Consider the following 17,295-nt stretch of genomic DNA (forward strand, 5'->3'; position numbering starts at 1 on the left):
CTATTCAATCAATTCAACTAATTAAGCCCAACATTCATGGATTTTGTTGACTCATAGCGTGAAGATTGAAGGACCCACATAATGGATGGATTCCAGTCTCATTTAAAAAAGCTGCAAAAGTTTTTTTATTTCTGTTTTTTCACCACATAGATAGGGCTAAACTAAGTCCTGAATCTGCATATTTTATTTATGCATATAATAGCTCCAGCTTCAACATAGTATATGAGCCCCTCCTTGTATTTAAAAATAGAAAAGAAAAAAAAATTAAAAAAAAAAACAATAGCAGGCTGTTTCCCTTTTCCCTTTCCCATCTGAAGGGTAAAAAAAGATATTTATGGGAAGGGGATGTTGTTTATTTACTTGTTTATGTTTCTGTGTGATTGAGTAAGTGTCGGGTGCGTCTGTTTGGAATTGGCAGGCAGCTCCTTATCTGTGCTGGCAGATATGCCCATGATCTAAAAACAGCCTTTTAGAACTGGCTGCATGTCTCACTACATACCAAGAAACAATTTCAGCAACTGCCTCAGAGCTGAGTCCTTCTGAGACCTCAATGCTCATTTACTGTTCTGAACACTAATGGGAGTTTCTCACCCACTGATTCTGATCCTCATCCTGTCCATCTTCCCCAGCTAGGCAGATGTTACCTATTGCACTGACATGATCACTTGCCAGCACAGTACTAGGCAGACAAACAGCCAGACACCTTACACAGCATACCCTGCACACCCCTTGTCCATGAAATTTGTGGCTGAAGTTCGTCTTTAAGCTGGTCACTTCAGGTTTCCTCTACAGTCATACATCACTTTTACAGTACAGTCTGTCTGACCATTTTTTGGATGACCACCTCAATGTGCAAGCAACCATGCCCTAAAAGTACAATTATTTTGGGTGGTTGTTGGTTTGTTCATGACCAAGAGAGAGTCTGGAATAACTAGTTTGAGATATGACCACTTTATTCTTAATACTACAGTAAATCAGACCACAAGTCCCACAGTCACAGAGTGACTGAGGTTGGAAGGGACCTCTAGAGGGCATCTTGTCTAACCTCCCTGCTTAAGCAGGACCACCTAGAACTGACTGCCCAGGACCATGTCCAGGAGGTTTTTCAATATTTCTGACATTGGATACTCCAGAACCTCCTTGTGTGACCAAACATCTGCCAATGTTTGGTCACCTTCACAATAAAAAGTGTTTCCTGATGTTCAAAGCAACTCTCCTGTGTCTCAGCTTGTCCCCACTGTCTCTGGTCCTGTCAATGGGCACCACTGAAAAGAGCCTGGCTCCATCAGGTTTTTATATAAAACTCTTTCTGAGCCTTCTCTTCTCTAGGCAGAACAGTCCCAATTTTCTCAGCTTTTCCTCATAGGAGAGGATGCTCTGGTCCCTTTATCAACTTAGTTGTCCATCATTTGACTCCCTCCAGAGTGTTCATGCATCTCCTGCACTGCGAAGCCCAGAACTGGACACAGCACTCCCAGTGTGTACCATCTACCTTCTTTGCAGCAAGGTTACATGGCTGGGTCATGTAAAACCTGAGTGGAGATTGTAGAAATGTGCTGAAGTCCCCCACAAAAGGAGAAAATCAAGCTATTCTGAACAGAGGTATCACTGAGTCTTTCATTCAGCATGAGCTACAATAAGGTTACAGAGATGACAGTAAGAACAAAAGAGACATAAGCAGCCCATATGTCAGCAAAAGCTTCAACAGGAATTCTAATAAACCAACAAGAAAAATCCTCTTTATGAGGCATTACTTTTACACATCTCTGTGTACCCAGGACCCACTGTTAGCCACCTGCAGGAACACGACAGACTTGTAATCACTCTGATGTACCCAGGGTGTACATCCCATTTGGACCCTGCCTTATACACTCTCTGTGTTCAGGACTTTGACACTACAAAGCATTATAGATTTATTCAGCCACAGAAAGGAAGATAAAACTTTAGTATGACTGAGTGGATCACTCTGTTTCATATATCCCATTCTATATTATATCTTGCATTATATCTACATTAGATAAAAGAGGTTAAAAAGGCAAAGCATAATTTCTTTTTTAATTGTGTCATAACACTGATGTGATGTGTGATGAATCCATGTCCCTGCAAATTGGGCACAATAACTAGAATCATCAGAAGTACAAGAATGTGCATCTGAGTTCCTTTATCACATCACCATTGTGAGTGCTCTGAATTTTTCATACATTTAAAGGAAAGCCAGGCCAATGCCAGTAGTGTTCCCCGCAACACTTGTCATGACACATCGCATGTGCAATTTTCACAGAAAAGAAAGAGTTGCCTAATTCTAGCAGGTATTCCAGGAAGCTTCCTATGAAAGTAGTTATGCATAAGTAGTCCGAAATTAAAAGTTGGAGTCTTCTTCATAATTTTTGTTACATGTGTCCTTCCACAGCAGGATGCTATTATGAATCTCACTCTGAGGCTGTAACAACTTCCATTTATTGCACAGACACTTTCTGATATATATATTTTTGGATTTATTCAGGAAGCCTGAGGAACTAGTCTTTAGGTCTTTCTGTGCCCTTACAGCTTCTACAGAGCCACTGACCTTAAAATAAATAATGAAATAAATTAGAGTACTCTTTGAAGGAGTGAAGGATTGGTGGGGGGGTGGGGGGGTCCAGCACAGAGAGCGGAGGATGATGTGTGTAATGTAAGAGTACTCCAATACACCAGAAAAGAGACTGAGACCAACAGGAGTCATCCTGGCCACCTTCTACTCCAGAGAAGGATCAATAGTATCTAAACCATTCCCGATGTATTGATTTTATCTGTATTAATTGAAAGAAACACAAAAAGCCATGTGGCCTTAGTTATGCTGCCATGAAAAACTTCAGAAGGGAAGAAGTAGACCCAATGCCTGAAATAATTCCTTCCTTTAACAAGCTGTTTTATAAATGCTTTCTAAGTCTCTCTGACATACCAATGTGATTCATTTACAGCTTTGAGGGTGGCATCAATTAAAAGGTTTCTTTCCACATTCCTTATATTTGCAGATCTTTTCAAACAGATTACACTTTAAATGTCTTCAAGATTAACAGCAGATTCCAAACTCAAGTTCATTTACAAGTTCCTCTTAAAATGTTCTAGACCACTGGATTGTAACTTTTTTCTACTTCGTTCAATTTGTATATGAAAAGTTGAAATTACTGTTGAAGTTACCATAATGATCTGAAGCGGTAAGCTAGAATGAAATAAGTCATTGTTAGATTCACTAAACTTGATGACAAATTGCACATTGAGGGTCTTGACCTTACCTATTTGTAATGCAAGAATTCAAGAATATATTCCATTTACTGGAATAAATCAGTGTAGTTCTCTTAGACCTGTCTCACAGAAGGATTTTACAAACTTTATTTAAGAATTTATAAGGTTTAAAATTTTCTCCACTATTGAAGCAATGCGAGGATCTTTTTTAAAAAAAATTATTGGATTCCAGATGACTTCCATCAATGCTTTCACTATGTCACTATATCACTTGGAGCACACACAGACACTGAGTTGGCTGAGGAAGAGCAGCTGCAGATTGCCTCAACCCCTTGCTTGGCAGGTGACACAAAATATTTACAGTAGATGTTTTCACTAAAAGGCTGAAGATTCCTCACCCCTTCCCCTCATGAGCAAACTGAATCTCAGACATTCTCCACAGACTAGTTCTCCTCCCATTCATAATGTGAGGCAAGAATAGCCATACAAGGCTGCAGATAATCTGATCTCTGGCAGCCCAACGCTAGAAGAAATGCTCCTTCTGCCATTAAACTCTCTCTCCTTTTTTTTTTTTATCATGGGGTTTTTTTTATGTCATGGTTTGACATGGAGGTGAATTTTCTCAGGAAGTTGGTAGTCAGACCGGTCAGTGGTCGGGGTTGGATATTGGCATTTGGACTGACCACTAAAGGCATGGACACGCCTCTGAGAACATGGGGTTAAAAGCAAGAACTCCCAAGGGAACTCTCTCTTTGGTTCCAGTCGTTGGAGAGTGCAGACCTCCCCTGCCCAGCCACGGGCTGGGTGGGGAAGGGGAAGCCATGCGGCCTGAGGGAGGTAGGCCCAGGGGGGCTGAAGGACTGGAACCGGGCGGGCCCCCTGCTGACAGAAGGGTGGAGAGAAACGGAGATGCCTTTGTTCCCCCCACCACAGAGGGAAGAGACAGAGAGCCTGACAGCACCTGGAATTTGCTGGCAGAGGAGAAGGAGAAGGGGGGGGAAGGTGCCCAGCCGTGGGAGATGGAGTGGAGTTCTGGGCAGAGATTTCACCTGTCCCAGGAGTCTGAACTTTTAACCCTTTTCTAGGAAATGAAGGCTTTGTAAAATATTACTCCTCCTCGATTTGAAGTAGAAGAGAGCCAATCTGGGATCTGAGATGTTGGAAGAGGAAATTTTTTGGTGGGAGGAGATGATGGAGTGGCTTGTGACTGGACTTTTCTTGTTAGCCATAGACTGAACCAAATTCTCAAGCAACAGAGACTGCATTTTTAGGGGGATGCAATGGTGAGCCAAGAGACCTGCTTCAGCAACTAGCTACATGGAAGTGGAGTGAACAGAAAAAGTTGAGGAGGGTGTAGTGATGCCCTCTGTCTTCAGGAAGAAGATGATCTCTGTTCTTGAGACCCTCGGCCCCAGGGGAGGAAGAAAATGGGGGGGACTGTGGTCCCAAAATGAGAAGCTGAACTGTTGTTTCTTTTGGTCCTTGGCAAAGCATCCTTAAAGAAGCCCTATGAGCAGTCTGTCCATGCACGGTGGTGAGAGCACTGTGACATGGAAAGGAGATCGTCACACTGGCAGATTTTCTCCGGGCGGTTGCTGGCAATTGTGTTTCCCGGGGGGGGGGGGGCGGGGGGAGGTGTCTAGGGGGTGTCTATGGTGCAAGAGAGACTCCTCTCTCCCTTGATGGACTGAGTATTGATTATCTGAAGGGTGGCAACTTGATCAGGAATCCCGGGTGGTGTCTCACTGTGGTTTGTTGGAAATTGGGTGGGGGGAGGAGGAGTGTTTTGGAGGGTTTTCATTCTGGATTTAGTGTGTGTGTCTTTTATAGTAGTAGTAGTTTAATAAAGTTTCCCTTTGTTATTAGGTTTGGGCCTGCTAAGTTCTGTTCCTGATCGCATCTCACAGCCTTTATTTGGGAAGGTGTATTTTCATGGGGGTGCTGGCATTGCGTCAGTGTCAAACCGTGACGCCCTCTCTATGCAAATTTTGTCTTCAATTAGGACAGCAGACCTAGACACAATGTTGCATTAGTATACAAACAAAAACTGATGCATACGTAATAAAGCTTTCCTGGTTTTTTACTTCTGGTTCCTCTACTTCTTATCAAAAAGATGAGCACTTTTTGGGGGGCAACAAAATAACAATAAAAAAACTTACAGTTGCTGGATGAGTACTATGACTACCAAGTTCATCTTATAATCACTGTCACAACAGAGAGGTGCACCTCATGCTTTGTTTCTAGCATGATGCACTTCACACTTACATTACTTACATATAATGGAAACAGAGTACATTGTGTAGTGACAGTAGTCTGCATATTCTTCCTGGTTCTACCATTATCCATAAAATCAATAATTTTCATTCAATTGCTACTATCAGGTCACAGGAAAAAAAGATAGAAATAAGAGGATCATCTAGGCATTTCTGAACATACATGCTTCTGGCCACTTCTGAGCATCTATTGTGTACCTGTTTTTAAGAACTATCCAGTAACAAGTCAAACACCTTAAAGTAGTGTAAGTGTACTATATTGATAATATCATTTAATCAACCAACTATGTCATTCTGCTCCCAAATATATTAGACTCAGTCTGTTTTCCTTAGGACCCTGATAAATGGTCTTCATTGTATTTCATTCCTTTAATTGCTAGTCAATTTCCTTATCCAGTTTCCAAACATAAAACCACTTTATTTGAGAACATTCATCTTAAGATTTCTGTATTTGAGAGCCTTTATCTTAAATTTTGTAATTGCAATTACAGAATATGAGTAGGAACCTTGAGGCAGCTGAAATCATCTGCCTTCAGTTTAAAAGTAAGAGATATTTGTCCATTACTATATATTAATGCCTTTTTCTTATATATTATGTAAATTATGTAAGAATGTAAGATGCACAATTCTTTAACAATATGATCAAGTTTGCCAGGAAAAAAGCAGTAAGAGATCTGTTAAAGGAAAAGACACCTATGTGTTCTCTAAATGCTTGGGGTTTTTCCCATGAACAGTTTGCATTGATGTCATAAAGTTTGGTTATTCTCTGCTTTACAAGTCATTGTGCATGGAGATAGCTTGAAATAACACACAAAACCTAAGGGTTTTCATTGCCAGGGAATTCAGTATTCCTGCCTGCAATACCTTGTCCCTATCATATTTGATCATTCTGGTCTTCAGAACCTGAGAAAAATACAGAATTGCTAACTGGTTTCAGAGACTTATGGCAGAGACTAACACATAAAACCTTAAAAATTTCATCTGGGCTCAGTGTTTGCACAGACGTCAATGTCCCTTAGACCCCAGGAAAAGTTCCTAAACCCTTGCAACATCCTTTAATCATCCACCTCTTTAATACTTTCTTCTAATAAATTTTCAGGCACTTTCCATTTCTTCTATCAGTTAAAATGACCAATGATAGAATTAGCGCAATATTGAGCAGACAATGTAGCAGCAATTCCCAGGATGCTCTAATATTTCAGCATCTTGTCACCATTTTGTCGATTTCAGAGAAACTGTGTGCAACTCATCTCTGTTAGTGTTGTACCCAGAATTTTAAAAACCTCACTGAGAGAATTTGTTATTCAAAGGGGCCTCAAAGAAATAAATTAATAGGATATATTGGTTAACAAAAACATCACAGGCACCAGGATATTAAACAACTGAGTTATTCTTGTCTGAACTCTGATAACATCTTTGTCCCTATACAGATACTAAGTTTTGCCTTGGTTTCTTATAAATAAGCTACATATCTAGAAATATGTCTTTCTTTACACTTTTGGTATTTTGGGGGTTTTCTAGCTTAATTTTTAATAATCATAGGAAAACCACATTCCCCTCTCCTTTCCTTTTTTGTGACCTAAATCTATAAAAGATCCTCAACCCTGTGATATTTATTTCTTCTGAAAACATGAAGATAGAACTGAAGTTATGCTATTGTCAGTTATTGAATGATCTTCCTCAAACTTTACAACTCATGCTAACTTTTAAAATGTAAGAATCATCAACGTTTTACAAAAGTTTCTTCTTACTGATAATTAAAAACAAGTCAAAGCATCTCCTGTTGCCTTGTGCATTTTTTAAAGTGTTTAAAACTGCAGCAATTTTACTGATCCCTGGCCAAGCAACTATATAAAAGAGCGAACCTCTGACTCCAACATAAAGATGGGTGATCACATTTTGCATGTGACAATTATTTCCACCAGTGCTTCTGAGTTTATGAAGCTTCACTGGTTTGGATGCAAATGCATTATAACATACTAGTCATCAACAATTCCAGCCATCCCTGACTTTTAACAAAAACACAGCACAGCAGTGAATGTGCTAAGCAGAAAGAGGGAGGCCCTTCTTCCTTGGCTCAGTGCCACCATCATAAGCCACGTAACAAGGCAGGAAAACATTTTGCTGCCAGAAACACTTGATGCAGGCTCCGGGCCAAGCCCGAGATGGCCGAGGAACAGCAGCAGCGCTGGGACACGGCCGCTTTCCACATGGATAGGTAGGATCGGAGATGCAAGGGCCAAAAAGCCATCTTTCTACAGCACCCACAAAAACTGTGCAGGGGATTCATTACCATGCTCCTATGGCACATTTGTTTCCAAAGCCCCTCGGCTCCACCTGGCTCTTCCTGCCTTCCCCAGAGCCTCAAGCCCCGAGGGGACGGGTTGCAACATTTTTCCCGTACAAACACGCAAGAGGCAGGAAGGGCAAAGTCCAACAGAGGTGTGTGTGGGATCCCGACGGCTCCCGAGGCCGGCAGGGAGCCTTGCTCTTCCTCGGCTTCGTCCAAAAAAGAGGACACACGACGGACACCGTGCCAAACGAAACAACCCCGAGACTCGCCCCCGCCGCCGGTGCCGCCGGTGCCGCCGCCTCTCCGTTTCCGCCGCGCCGCGGGCACTGCGCAGGCCCGGCGCCGCCGCCCGCATGGAGGAGGAGGATGAGGGTGGCGGCGGCCGGGTGGCCACGGCGAGCCCGGCCGCGTCCGCCCGCTTCGTGCGGTGCCTCTACGTGGTGGGATTCCTGGTAAGCGGCGGCCATGGGGCCCGCCCCCGCGGCCTGCGGCGGGCGGCCGCGCCCGGAACGGGAATCGGCTCCTTTGCAGGCCAAGGCTGCTGGGTTCCGGGGTGCATCGCTGCAGCGGCTCCTTGGGAGCGCCAGTGCTCGTAGCGCTGGTGGCGTGCAGCTGCTGGGCTGCTTTACCCGTGCAAACAGCCACGCAGTTCGACATACAGGTCGGATTTTTATCCTGTGAATGCCATGGAATAGCTTAGCCCCCGACAAGCTCTGAGTCTTGCCTTGATGCTAATAATAGAGCTGCTTCCTGTTTTCTTGAAATACCCATGGTTCCTGTAAATTTACCAAAAAAACCCCTAAAAATATGTATCTCTAAAATTTTTTTTAAAAAGTTCCTGATTGAAAGAACAGACATTTAAACGTTCGTATTCCGTAGTGATTCCTGAGCCTCAGGAAAGTGCTGTTTAATTAATTTAAGATTAAAAGCGACAATTTGGAAGATGAATACAAAATAAGTATGAGTTTGCACTGTGAAATGTCAAGATAGCTGCCTTACCTACTTTTAGGTTGGGCAATAGAAACGATCCAGTTGGTTTGTGTCCTGGAGCAAATATCCCAGAGAAATTTGCTCCTTTTGACTGCCTTTAAACACTCCAGCCCTGAAATAGCTTATTGACACTGAGCTGGAGCACACAAAAAAATCAACCAAGTGAGTGTCCTTTTAGAGGATGCGATGACATGAACTTTCTGTAGCCAGACAAATAAATACAGCCTATCTGTCACTCCACAGAAGGAATTACACGGTGGAATGAGATGTAACTACCCATCAAAGGATAGTAGTTAATGGGTCTTGCTCTACCTGCATGCCTGTGACAGTCCAGTACTGCTGGGCTACAGTCTGAGACTTGTACTTCTTAATGTCTCCATTGATGACCTGGATGAGGTCACTGAACCTTTCTTCAGGTTCACAGATGACTCCTAAGATTGTATTACTGAAGATATTTGAAAGTGGTGTGCTCTGTTTGTTCATGCTAATATATTTAATGATTCTAACCTTGTAAGCTTCAGTTTCAACCATCAAAAAATAATTAGTGACAGACTGTGAGAATTCACTTAGTGACCCACATTGTTAATCAGTCTTTGAGGTAGTCTGAGTTTTCAGTTCAAGCAGTCAGTGATGAAAGGTAATCGTGCTCCAGTAGATCTCCAAGGGACACTGGATGCTGTGCCAGATTGTAGTGGTACTGAAAGAACTACTGGGTCAAAGTGGTGAGCTTAACAAAAGGTAATAAAGCAAAAGGGACGAGTAGGAGATCCTTGTACTTCTCAGGATGGGCAGTGTCCTTTACCCTCTTCTTACAAAATGTTTTTCAATTATGCTTTGCCTTTATTATTTTTTTTCAAGTTTCTGCCTTGTCACATTTCTTAAGCTATACACAAAGGCAGTCTATTAGTAGGTTTAGATCTATTGTAGCTTCTTCCCCATTGTAGTTGGGTGAAAGTACCATTTTTCAAAATATACTTTTGTATATTGTTTTGTATACTTTTTGTTCTTTGCACAAATAAAAAGTATGTTTAGGTGATAGAAATAAGACCGCTTTGAATTTAAAGCGCTGATATGAAGTGCTTTTCTTGTTAAACAGGTAAAGTTTAATATATTTAAAGGAATATTTAATGTTTAAATAAATATCTTCAGAAGGATTGCATCTAGAGTGGGGGAAGAGAATTGATGTTTTCATAGGTTTAACTCCTCTGTGAGGCAATCCTTTATCTTTCAGTTTATGTGTCTTGTCATATGAAAAGAATTCTTTTAACCTCGTGTTGATATGGAGATAATTTACTTTTTTAAAATATATTTTTCTAATGTTGACTGTTATTAAGCCAGGTTGCTATTGTCTTTGTGAAAGTTACTAAAACTTTTCCCGCCTTCTTTTCAGGATATATTTGGGGTGAGCATGGTGGTTCCTTTAATGAATCTTCATATCAAATCTCTAGGAGCAAGTCATACAGTTGCTGGAATCATAGGTAAGTTGCAGTACTTGATTTATGAAAGAGTAAGATAAAGCCTGGATTTTGCCTTACTGCAAATTGGACATTGGAACACAATTCTTCCTTGCTAATGGTATAATAAAAAATAAAGATGATTTCCACATGAAACTATAAGAGCAGCCATACTGTGTTAGACCCAGAGACCTGTCCAGACTTTTGCATTGACAGTAGCCAAAAGCGCATGCTTGGGAAAGAGCACAGTTAGAAAGAACAAGGATGTCTTGCAGTAGCATTTGTACAGCTACTCTCCAGCATCCAAGAATTCACAGCTTAGCAATTTAGGGAGCCAGAGGTGTTGCTTGTAGTTTTATTGTTATTTACACTTTGCAGATGGTACTTCAGCAGGTGGTTCTCCAAAGCTTTCCAATGTCCATGACTTTTCCCAATTTGATTAAAATCCTTACAGCTGTCTTGGCAAAATATTTATTCACTTTTAGGAGTGTTTACAAATAAATTCTCAAGATTTGGAATTTTATTTTAAAGTATTTAGTGCTAAGGTAAGTTCTGTGGCTTTAAAGAACCTTTTATGGTATTGTTTATGGTTTGGAGTGATACAGTATTTACTTTATTCCCAGACATGGGAGCTGTTACTCTGTTTTATTAATTTTCTTTCTTATTTAACACTTTGTATGAAATAATTCTGCTTCTACACTGAGTTGACTATTATTTTAAGCAGCAACTAGTCAGAAATATGTTTTCATTTCAACAGTCTGCTTTGATTTTTAACATTATAAAAAAATAGGTTTGAGGTGTATTCTTATAAATGAAAGCATCTAGCAGATGTTTCTCTGTGTTTCTCTTTGCTCCTTCTCCTCTGTCACTAAATGCTGCTAAACTCCTAGCCTCCAAAATGAGAAAGTAGGATCCGTGTTTGCTTCGGGGCTTCTGTGATGCCTTGTAATAGACTAAAGCACCAAGCAGAAAGTCCTTTCCATTAGGGAAATTCTCTCCTGATTCTGAGAAAGCAGTTACAAATGCCAAGATTGGTTTTGTTTAATACACCATACAAAGCAACATCATTTTACCTTACATAGTTTTACAACTTTTCAGCGCTTTTTTCTTTTTATTTTGTCATTCCCTGAAACTATTTCCTTTATTAAATGCTGAACTCCACCCTTGGTTTATCCTGCTCCCTCTTCTCATTCTTCTAGTATACTATTCCCATGATTTCCCATTTTTCATAATTTATAATTTTGTGCACTTTTCATTAAAAAAAATGCTTAATTTTTAACACTGGTATTTTGTTTGTTTTAGGATCTCTCTATGGTGTAATGCAGCTATTTTCCAGCACTTTTGTGGTGAGTTCTAACACTGCATTCCAGAGCATATTGGTATTTCTATGGACTGTAGGGGGGGAAAGGGTGGGGTTAATAATAGCATTTCTTGACATTTTGAAAATGCATAAAGTGTTCATACAAGCATTTTGGTTGGAGGAACCAATTTTCAGTTTGCATGAAAAATGGCAGTTTTGTTTATGGGGAATTGCCAGGTTTTTTCAGGCCATAACAGAATGTAGTTTTTAGACAAAAACTAGAATACAGATTTGGGCTCAGATACATTGCTGAGCAGGTCACAGTTACACAGGGTTATCTCCTCTAGAGTTGGTGCTAGTGGAACAGTTTCCTTCAGTGCAGTAGCCTATCCAGAAAGCAGTCTCATGAGTCAGTTTTTCATAGCCTGTGGTCTAGTTTGCTTTCCCTGCTTAATAAGCAGTGTCTTGTAACTCACCGTATGGTCTAAATTAATCGTTGCATCTTTGCTATTTGTTTGGTTTTGTTTTCTATTAGCTATTGTTTTTTTATATCCTAATATTACCCTGGTACTAGTTTTCTAGTTTTGAAGAGAACAGATTATGAGAATGTCTCATAAAAGAACTGTTTCAGGGTTTGTTATGCAGGACACCTGGAATAATTTCCATCTGTAATTTTGTGGCATTTTCTTGGAAGTGCAAGACAATTGTCTGATTTCTTAAAAACTATTTCCTCTTGTGAATCCAGCTGATTTAAAAGCATGATAAATGCAAGTTTTCTGTTTGCCCTCTGCAAACTACTTCTTGAGTCTGTGTTCAGATGACAAACTCTTCATGGCCAAGATCATTGCTTTTAGGATGTTCAAGAAGTGTCTTAATACATAGCAGCCTGAGTGATGCAAGCAGATATTTGTGGTTGATTATGGTAAGATTTTTAGAAGGCTTCTACTGGTAATATTTTGTGGTATTTATTGCAGGACTGTCTTTTTTAAAGGGTGTTATTTTTTTTATTCAAAAGTTCTGTATACACAACATTAAATGGAATCATAATTTTGGCAGATAGCCTGCCAGCAGGACAGAGCTCTCCTTGTGACTTCAAATTTTGAGCACTTAAGAATGTTGTGTATCAAGCTTATTAGGCTTTCATTGACAGTCCTTTGATGTCTTGTCTCAATTGAATTTAGAAGTACTTATTGATCACTGCACATAGCTTAGTGTTATAAAAAGCTAATCTTTCTTTCCTGCTTTGTGAAAGGGCTGCTGGAGTGATATAGTAGGAAGACAGTATTCCCTGCTTGCCTGTATTCTTCTCAGTGCACTGGGTTACTTCCTTCTTGGAAATTCCACCACAGTGTTCCTGTTTGCTATTTCTAGAGTCCCTGTAGGTGAGTAAACGCTTGGCATTTTGCAGTTTAAATTCCCTGTAGTCTCGGGTCGAGAATTACTACGGGAGAAATGGTATATGGATAGCCACATAGCATCATCACCCAGTAGCACCAACTGAACTTTAATATTGGAAAAGTCTCTACAAATCAAGAATTCTCTTTTTTTTTTTTTTCCTGAAAATAATTTGAAATGTTGAGGCCTAACCCACCAGGCATCTAAAGCCCACAAAGCTGCTTACTCCAGCACTGAAGAATTTGTGATTAATGGAATTTTAAAAATATAAATCATACAAATTTGGACCATTGTTACTTGAGATAGATTCTGTCTTTTTTTTTGGACTGATAGATACATGTTTATTGATTTGTTTATATTTTGTTGCAGGTATTTTCAAACACACACTTTCCATCTCTAAAGCCCTGCTGTCTGACCTGGTTTCAGAGAGGGATCGCCCTTTAGTAATGGGGCGCTTCAATGCAGCCTCCAGTGTGGGCTTCATTGTGGGACCTGTTGTTGGTGGCTACCTTGCAGAGTTCAAAGGTGGCTTTTACCAAACGTCCTTCATCTGTGCCTCTATCTTCCTTCTGAATGGTGGTAAGTTGCATGTCACATTTTGCATCTTGGGTGCCTTCATTCCTCATTTTGTCCTTTTAAGCTATATGTAATACCTTGAATTCACAGTGTATTTATCATCTATGGCATAATCATTTTGTAACAATACTACTGTTTGAGTTTGAACTTGTGTGGAAGGGTGGGAATTTTGAAACAGTTGTCCTCCAGGTGCTTCTCCTTTGTTCTGCCTGTCTCCTTTACATTCAGACACAAATGGGAGTTTTTGATGTGCCCAAAGATGAAGACTAGAAATCAGAATTAGATGTGTTTATATCATGTGAGTGTGGCATTTCAGTGCTTTTCTTTCTTGCTTTCACTGCATTTAAATTTGAACTAATACTGTGAATAACACTAGACTTAATATTTACAATTTTTTTAAGGACAAGTATTGCTGAAGTATTTTTTAAAATTGTTACAATCAAACAAATGTCTTCCATGTAAACTTGATGCAATTGAATGAAATCAACTCATTTCTTCATCTCTATAGGTCTTGTCTGGTTGTTACCCTGGAGTGAAGAAAACACTAGCAATAGGGACCATTACCAAGACAAAGAAACAAACAGTTTCTCAGCAAAATCAAATCATGACCATCACTTGAAATCAGCAACTAGTAGAGCTGTGACAAACAGTAGTTTTTTCCAGTCTCCATGGATCCAAGTTGCAACAGTGCTGAAGAAAATTAAAGGAATTGCGTGCTCTAATTTGTGGGATGTATTTTTAGTGCGGTTCCTGATGTCTGTTGCTATACTGCTGTACTATAGTAATTTTACTCTGGCCTTGGAGGAGAGATTTGGGGTGAAACGCTTGTTTGCTGGATACCTAATGAGCTATAGCAGTGCGCTTGGAGTCCTGGCTGGTTGTCTGCTCGGCCCAATAACAAGACTCTATCGGCACAACACTTACAGACTTTTGTTGCACTCCAGCACTGTTACCTGCACGTTGATTCTCCTGTATGTGTCAGCACCGAGCATATGGATGGTCATTTTGTCCTCCACGTTCTTGGCCTTCTCCACTACTATAGGCCGTACCTGTATCATTGATCTGGAACTGACCGTTGGTGGGAACGAGGCCAGCGGGACACTCCTAGGTGTTGGACAGTCGGTGACATCAGTGGGACGTATTATTGCCCCACTCCTTTCTGGAGTTGCTCAGGAGTTCAGTCCTTGTGGCCCTCCAAGTCTAGCTGTGGGACTAGCACTAGTTGCTATTGTGATAATGAATGCAAACAAACAAAAATACCGTAATCATGGAAGTGTGAAGTTAAAAAACCAGTAGTCACAATTTTGGATTGCACAGATGTATCTTCACCTGCCAGGCTTGTAAAATAATTACATGATTTTTAAAGAAAGCACATTATGTTCCCATGGAAGCAAGTATATATATGTATTTCTGCTGCAGGGATGTTAAGTCTAGACAGATGTTATTCTAACAGGTACCACCAGGACATTTCTAAGAGGGGCAGATGTTGCTGTATTGTGCTGACTGTGATTTTTTAAATAGATTTTTAACCTTTTTGGAAGGGAAAAAAATGTCGGGAAATGCACAAATCCTGCTTGTAGCTCATTTTTGAAACAGTGTTTAGATTGAAAGATTGTTTAAAAATGGTGAATCAAAGGTGAATTTTTGTTACTTAATCAGAAGGAGAATTTGCAATATGTTTGGCCTTAATTTCTTATTTTGTGGTCTGTTTCCTTTTCTCTGTTATGACAGTAGCTTATATAACAGGATATTTGCTTATGTGATTTTTGTGTAGCATGTTTTGTCCAGAAAATTTTCAGCAGACCATGGTTAGGCACTTCGGAGTAATCATGCAACCCCTGCTGACTCCTGGTCTTTCCCAAGTAACAGAATTGGGAATATGCTAATTTAATGTACTAGAAGATCTAATCTTAGAATAATACAAGGCCATTCAGACTGAAACTGAGGCTGAATTCAAATTTTATTGAAATTTGAACTGGTGGCTTCTGTTTAGTTATAACTTCTACTGAGGAACTTTGTCAAAATTTCTTTATTTATATTTCCTGTGCAATTTTTCTACCTTCATTTTAAGAACAAATTTCCTTCTTAATTCTCTCAAATGACTAAAGGTGTGAGCATCTAGCAGTAGTTCATGGATCTGGATTAATGCATCCTGTCTCATCTCAGGCATAAGTGACATTTCAGTAACAAGAGAAAAGGGTTTTGTTGGTAGTCCTCATTTGTGTGCATGGCTTAACTGAAGAGGTGTTAGTCTCAGAGCTGTACAGAGTTGTAGCACTCCTGTGCTATTTACTGTTCAAGGTCATTACTTGCCAGTCACCATTGTTTGTATTTCATATGAAATATGGAAAAAATGTATTTTGCTCAGATAATGTTCTCTATGATCTTCATTATATGACTTGATGAAAATACAAAGTCAACTATGTAAGTGTTTGGTTGGGGGGTTTTTATGCAATTGAGTTATCTCCTTGAACACATCAGTGCAAACACCCTTCCTGCTTCAGGTCAATCATGGATAGTGCTTGTATTTTTTATTTTCATTTTCTTCTTTACCTTTTTCCACTGCCTACTAACATGCAAATATTTTCTGAAACCCTAGTGATTCCAGTGGCAGCACCATAGGAATTCATATATGGAACTCTGAATTGTTTTATTTATAGACATAATCAGTGTCTTATTCCTACTGTGATTCCATATACCTATACTCATTTCGTATTACATATACTCAGAGTTCCTTATTACAGTAATATGTGTTTCATTTCCCCCTAGGAACTTGAGGCATTTTCAAGTATCTTATCTTCTCTTGCCTTTCTTTGTAGGTGCCCAAAACAGAGCATTCTGTTTTGCATCTCTAGCAAGGGGTTAAGGAAAAGAGTTGAAAAAATCCTTCAAAAATTAATATATATGGATGATTTAGTAATTTTCCCAATACTTGTTGATTATATGACTTAACATTTACCCTTCTAAATTGCTGCACTGATTTAATTTGACTTCTGTGTACATCTATCCTAATACATATCCTACTGAATATAGGTTATAAGAAGCCTCACAGTTGAGAAATCTGTGGAAGTCTGTGGTCTTGGGGACTCGTTGCAACACATTTTACAGAAGTTTTTTACTTGTAGGCCAAAATTATTCCTGAAGTGCCAAAGAAACATTTCTTTTCTGTACAGGTACAGAAGAATTGCGCTATTTTTTTTTTTTTAAGGACTAGAAATAAAATGAAGTGACATTCCATATGCATCATTATGTCACTGTGATTTTTTTTCCCCATCTTCCTCTGCTGAAGCTACAGCACAAAATAGAAGTGTTCAAGTCAATGTGAAGTGTGGATGCTTTATTTTTTTTCCTCAAGCTGTGGTTAAAATCATTTAAATCTGTCTACATCTCTCATAAAGGGCACAGGAACCAAGGATTCAACCAATAAGTGGCTTGGCAGTGAATGAAAAATAAGAAATAAAATAAAATGGAGAACTCTGCAATTTTGAGATGAAGTCCTTAAAGCTACTGTTCCTTGTGACTGGAGAACATATTTGCACCCCTTGTGTTGCCTCTAAGTTGCCATAACCATGCAAGTTCAGAGAGTGAAGATTCAATGTCATTCCTGCAGATACAGAGATGTGATTCCCCGTTTTAAGTTAGGAAGGAGCAGTTGCAGCTAATTTTGACTCCAGTCTAGTGGGCAAACTACTGAATTACTCAACTGTTTCTTGAATCCAGTTGTAGTATCTTCTGTAGAAGACTGTAACAAACCAGATCTGAATATGGACTAAAGGAAAACAGTTTCTG

General features: G+C 39.8%; 2 protein-coding genes across 2 annotated transcripts in view; one reads left to right on the plus strand and one right to left on the minus strand.

The window, feature by feature from the left end:
- The window catches only part of TMEM182 (transmembrane protein 182), a 31,171-nt gene extending 23,305 nt beyond the window's left edge, over positions 1 to 7,866 (minus strand). Inside the window, exon 1 of the mRNA XM_053970582.1 lies at positions 7,792 to 7,866. Coding sequence (XP_053826557.1) covers positions 7,792 to 7,809 — 18 coding nt within the window. The 5' untranslated portion in view covers positions 7,810 to 7,866. The remainder of the gene's footprint in view (positions 1 to 7,791) is intronic.
- MFSD9 (major facilitator superfamily domain containing 9) lies at positions 7,797 to 16,749 on the plus strand. The gene is given in 7 exon segments (XM_053970579.1): positions 7,797 to 7,965; positions 7,968 to 8,243; positions 10,172 to 10,259; positions 11,538 to 11,581; positions 12,788 to 12,917; positions 13,300 to 13,509; positions 14,015 to 16,749. Coding segments are annotated over 7 exon segments (1,701 nt in total). The 5' UTR covers positions 7,797 to 7,800; the 3' UTR covers positions 14,803 to 16,749.
- The last annotated feature ends 546 nt before the right edge of the window (positions 16,750 to 17,295 follow it).

This window comes from Vidua macroura, chromosome 2 (assembly GCF_024509145.1).
Source record: "Vidua macroura isolate BioBank_ID:100142 chromosome 2, ASM2450914v1, whole genome shotgun sequence".
NCBI lineage: Eukaryota > Metazoa > Chordata > Aves > Passeriformes > Viduidae > Vidua > Vidua macroura.